Source organism: Phalacrocorax carbo, chromosome 22, assembly GCF_963921805.1.
Source record: "Phalacrocorax carbo chromosome 22, bPhaCar2.1, whole genome shotgun sequence".
Taxonomy (NCBI): domain Eukaryota; kingdom Metazoa; phylum Chordata; class Aves; order Suliformes; family Phalacrocoracidae; genus Phalacrocorax; species Phalacrocorax carbo.
In genome coordinates, this window is record NC_087534.1 from 7,992,416 (window position 1) to 7,997,774 (window position 5,359).

A 5,359-nucleotide genomic window follows, 5' to 3' on the forward strand; every position below is an offset into this window, starting at 1 on the left:
CCAGCCCAGCACGCTGGGGGATGCTGTCCCTTGATCCCCACCACCTCCATGCCCCTTGATGCTGATGTGGGAAAACAGGAGAGTGTACACACCGTCTGCAGGGCTGGGACCACCAGGCAGCACGGCTGGGCCTTGGCGTCCTGTCCAGGAACACAGCGTGCCTTGGGGGGCTCCTGGCCCCCAGCAGGGTATTGGCAGGAAACTGGGGGCAGAATCACAGAATGTGCTGAGCTGGAAAGGACCCACAAGGATCATCGAGTCCAACTCTTTTCCCTGCACAGGACAACCCCAAAATTCAGACCGTGGGTGCTGGGCTAGGGGCCCTGGACACCGTCTCTTCCTCTCCTCCCCACCTGCCCGAGGTGTCTGTATGTCGGATCCAAGGGGAGGGCGATCCCGAAGCCCTGACAGTGGGGGTTTGCCAGCATCGGAACCCTACGTGCTGCAGGGCGCCAGTCCCCCTAAGCCGGGCCGTCTCCCGAGCAGGGGCTGTGTCGTGAGCACGGCTCGGAGAGCCCCGCTAACAGCCGAGACGGGCTGAGCCGGGCCCAGCTGAGCCGAGCCCAGGCTCGAGGCAGCCGGGGAAGCGGCCGGCCCCTGCCCCGCCGCCCGCCCCGCCGGGGGCCGGTCCGCGCCGGCCCGCGCTCCAATGGCGGCGGGAGGCCGGGCCCGGGCCCGCCCCTGCCCGCCCCTGCCCGCACCCCTATAACCGCCGGCGGCGCGGGGCCCCGCAGACGGCTGGCCCTGCCCGGCGCAGGCACCGCGGGCTCGCCGGACCCCGGGTCGGTGCGTGGCTCCGGATCGGTGCGGGACGCGCCGAGCTTTGTCCGGCGGCGGCAGCGCGGTGCCCTCCTGCCCGGGCGGAGCGGGGTGCCGCGGGACCCCCGAGCGCGGAGCGGCGCTGTGCCCGGGAGCCTCGCCCTGAGCCGTGTGTCGCCTCGCGGGGGCCGGAGCCATGGCTGAGCACATGATGATGTCCGTGAGCCACGGCGGCAGCGGGCTGCAGAGCTACCGCATGGGGGTGAGCGGGCTGCAGGGACCCCCGCAGCACGGGCAGCATGTGCTGAGGACGCTGCCCGCCGCCGGGCAGATGATGCCCTACGGAGGGGCCGCCATGGACGGCGCGATGAGGCCGAGACCCAGCCTCAGCGGACAGATGGGCCACCACCAGATGCAGAACGCGATGATGTTCGGTGGCCCGAGTCAGCAGCAGCAGTACGTGGGGCCGGTGGGCACCCAGCAGCTGATGGCCAGCATGCACCTACAAAAACTCAACACCCAGTACCAGGGTCACCCGCTGGGTATGAGCAACGGGCCCATGGGAGCCGGTGCCCAGCAGTACAGAGTGGGGCCAAGCCAGCACCCCGGCATGCAGCACATGCCCTCACCGGCGCTCACCTTGAACGTTATGGACACGGATCTCATAGATGAGGAGGTCTTGACATCCCTTGTCCTGGAACTGGGGTTGGACCGGATTCAGGAGCTGCCAGAGCTATTCTTGGGACAGAACGAATTTGACTTCATTTCAGACTTTGTGAACAAACAGCAGCCCAGTGCCATCAGCTGTTGAGGGGCTTCGAGCTCCTCCTTGTGTCCTGGTAGCTCTGAGTTTGTTTCTAACTTCCTCCTCCACCTGCCATCCTCCTCTCTTCCCCTGCCTTGCCTTGTCCTGGATTCCTGACCTCCCCAAAGAGACAATCATCGGACACTGGGTTGCAATAGATTGCTTTTCTCTTCTGTGTGGTTTTTCATTCGGGAGTCCCTGGGGAGGGGGTGTGCACCCCAAACAGGGAGCAGATCAAGAGCTCTTGCTGTAGAGCTGCCTCTAAATGGCATTAACAGGATTTCTGGCTTAAGTAGAAATAATGGACTTACGACTTTCCACAACCAGGCGTTGAGCGCAGGAAGCGGGCGGCAGCTGGCAGCCCTGCCGGTAGCTGGATTTCCTCAAGGATTCTGTGGTGCCGGCGAAGTTAAAGGATCCCCCCGAGAGAGGATTGTCTTTCTGGTGCATGGTTTGAATCAGTTTCCCTTTGCAAACATGGGTGGGGTTAGATATTTGTTGGGACTTTTTACTGTGACAGTAAATAGGTCTTCGGTCTTGTCTGTTCAGCTCGGGAAGGGGGCGCTTCCCCCCCCAGCAGGCTTTTTTTTTTTTTTAAGCTGGTTGAGCAAAATAAAGTAAGCCTTGGGGAAGGGTGTGCGTATGTGCCTAAATGTTCATCTCCGTGGAACTTCAGATCTCCAACCTGTACAGCTAATCATCTGTAAAATTTACAAAGTGTTAGAGGTTGATTCAGGCATAAGGCTTAAAGCTGCAGTCTAGCTCCACTTTTTTCCACTCTGAAACCAAATAAAGACCATGTAACTGTATATTCCAGATCTAGTCTTATTTATTTTCCTGATTATTTATTTGCAAGGGCTTCTTTTGTTATTTGGCTTTGGGACTGCTGGGAAGGATGCATGGAGTGTACTGCAGCTTTAAGAGGCTGGCTTAGAAAAAAAAAAAAATGAAGCGAGCCCGGGATAGTTTTCAGGCTGCTCTGCAGATAGTCCCTTCAACCCGAGATCGTTATGCTGAACGCATAGGACTGTAAATCGAACACCTTTCTCAGTGTGATAGAGATGACTCGATTTCTAATCCCCGTTCTCAGAAAAGGGTTAAATGCAAAAGCGAGCGGGGTTTTGTTTCTTCTGTTGTCTCTTGTTTCCAGGCGATGTGGAAAGTGCCCGTTCACTCCTAGTTGCTGCTGCCCCCTGCTGCTGACAGCTCCCGGCAGCCGTCACTCAACCACCGAGTGAGAATGTACAGCCGAATCTGCAAATAAAAGCCGAACCAGCCCCAGCGTGCCTGTGCCCGGCGCCCAGCGCTGCGGGGAAGCGCCGCCGGCGCTCCCGTCGGTGGGCTGCGCCTCCCGCCGCCCCCCGCGCCTGGCGCCGCCCGGGCACGGGCTGTGTTCTAGTGTAGTGCTTGGACTAAGGCAATCCTCAAAGTGTGTTTGGGAGGATGAAAGGCTCCTTCGCTGTACTGAGGGCAAATTCCTCACGCGGATGATGCTGCCCTCCGCAGAGGGGCTGCTGGTTCTTGCAGCGCTGCTGCTGGCGGAGCCGAGGCGCTCAGGCAAGCGGGTGGCGACTCCTCACGCTTCCTTCAGACCAAGCGCAGCTCTGACAGCGGGGTTGCAGCCCTGCCAGGGGCTTTCTGCTGCAGTTTTCTATGCCACATAGCCCCTAAAAATCAAGGCAGCCTTTGATCTGCTCTTCCAGAGCTTACGTTTTTCTTTTCAAAGGGTTCCCAGCCAGTCTTTCTGCAGAGTTCAGGAATATTGCCATGTGTCCCTTTCCTGCCCTGTAGCAATGGGGCTGTTGGGTGCTGGTATTGGAGTGGCTGGATCATTCTGACCACACTTTGGCCTGCCTGTCAGGGTCCCTGGCCTTGTTCCTTGCACAATTCAAGAGCAATTGTTCAAGTCCTGTCCTTTTGGTGGTTGTGCCTGTGTGATCTGGAGACCTGCTCAAAAAAGTAAATGGCTTGTAAAGTAAAAGTAGGGGCTTGTGTTGCAGGTGGGAGGGCCCTGCTTGGGCTGCCAGCTCTGTGGTGATGGGCTGTTTGGGACCTGGAAGAGCTTTGCTTTCTCTGTGCACCTGCAGAATAGCAGAGGGAGATGGCTCGGTCAGCAGGTTGTAGGTAAGCAGCAAGTTAGCAAACTGGATTTATTCCTCAGAGTAAAAGTAGCTGAACCCCAAAATAAACAGCCATGTTCTAGGGTGTCAGTTGTGGTTGTGGGGGGTGCAGGCTGTGTGACACACCATTGTGGCCTACAGCATCCCAGCTACAAGCAGGGAGCTATGTCCAGCCCACAGATGCAGGTTTGTCAAACTTAGCAATTTCTGCAGAGGTTTCCCAGGCACAAGAACATTTGTCTGTAAGAAGCATTTGATGTGAAGTGGGCAGAGGAAGGTGTGTGTACATCCTCTTGGAGGGCTGTGCAGTGCACTGGGAAAGGGTCTGTTGATTTGAGTCGGAGCAGGGGAGCTGATATTACTAGAGATGTGGAGTGACCGTGGGGTCCCAGTCAGGATTTTCATGGGAGCCTGTCCTAGCAGGCTCAGTTGAGATTATGCCAATGTCAGCTTTCATATAAAAGCAAACTTCAGAGCAGGAATGAACTGCTCAAGTGTGTTACCTCTTCATTTCCCCAAAAGATACTGTTACTTGTGGTCAGCATCTATGATTTCCTGGATAACCCAGGCCAAAACCACTTATGATTTCTGCTACAGGCCCGTTACTTCTGGCTACGTTAGACTGGATGAGTCCAGTCATCACCTCCTTTCTAATGCCTTCTTGGTTCAGGTGCAGTTTGGACCACCCCTCTTCGTGGTGCCTGCTTTGAACGCTTTGCATTAGGCACACGGGACCTGCCACAGCAGTCGGAGCTGCAGCTCGGACAGCTCTAGTTCTCCGTCTCCACCCAGCTTTACAGCACAGCCTGTCTGCCCAGGGCCCCTGGCAGGGTTTCTGGCACCACGCAGGGGGCATCACGGGGCAACACAGCTACCTGGGTCTGCAGACGGGTTTCTTGAAGCCATCCAAGACCACCAAAAATATAACAGGGCTGAGCTCAGCTTTTACCACCTGGCTGATGCGGACCTCTCCATCCAGCAGCAGGCAGGAGGGCAGCAGGGTGGTGCTCCAAGCACTGGTGTCTGCAGGGGGCTGACAGCCACCGCAGAGCACTGCACATGGTTGCTGAGTGACAGTGCCAATCGGTTTGGTGGCTTTGAGGACATAAGCAAACTCCTCACATGGAGTGTTTGTGTTTGCAAGACAACTGCTGGGAAGCCCCTCTCCTCTGAGATGCTGGCAGTCTGCTCTCGGTGTTGGGGAAGAAGGGAGGGTCTCCCACCCCACTGCCCAGTCCAGACACGATGGCTGGGACACGGCCACCCTGCCCCCTCACCTGGGCTGGATCCTCTGTTATACTCCAGATAGACTTTTAGCTATTCTTGTGAAGACCGGGTCTTGAGGCAACCTCTGGGAGCATGTGAGTGTGAAAGTCCAGAAAGACAAGGCATTTCTCTACATCCCTGTCTTTGACCACATCTGCTCTCAAGGAGATGAAGTTTGCTGATAATCCTTGGTGATTCAGGGTAGCAAAGATGAAAGTCCAGTGCAGAGAGCTGGTGAAGGATATGCTAATAGTGAGTGACTGGACAATAAGATGAGCAATAACTGGTAAATATGAAATTATATATGTAGGGTTGATCTCTCCTGACTGCACACACAGTGCTGGGCTCTAAACCAGCTACAGCCACTCAGGAAGATCTTAGTGTTACAATGAATATTCCGATGAAAAAT

General features: G+C 56.5%; 1 protein-coding gene across 1 annotated transcript; it reads left to right on the forward strand.

The window, feature by feature from the left end:
* The first annotated feature begins 725 nt into the window (after positions 1–725).
* On the forward strand, positions 726–2,846 carry CITED4 (Cbp/p300 interacting transactivator with Glu/Asp rich carboxy-terminal domain 4). Its single transcript, XM_009505197.2, has one exon. It carries the CDS (start codon positions 956–958, stop codon positions 1,568–1,570), a length of 615 nt encoding a protein of 204 aa, XP_009503492.2. The 5' UTR covers positions 726–955; the 3' UTR covers positions 1,571–2,846.
* The last annotated feature ends 2,513 nt before the right edge of the window (positions 2,847–5,359 follow it).

Excerpts from the sequence above, each read along its gene's own strand:
- CITED4 (XM_009505197.2), top strand. The coding sequence starts at position 956 with ATGGCTGAGCACATGATGATGTCCGTGAGCCACGGCGGCAGCGGGCTG.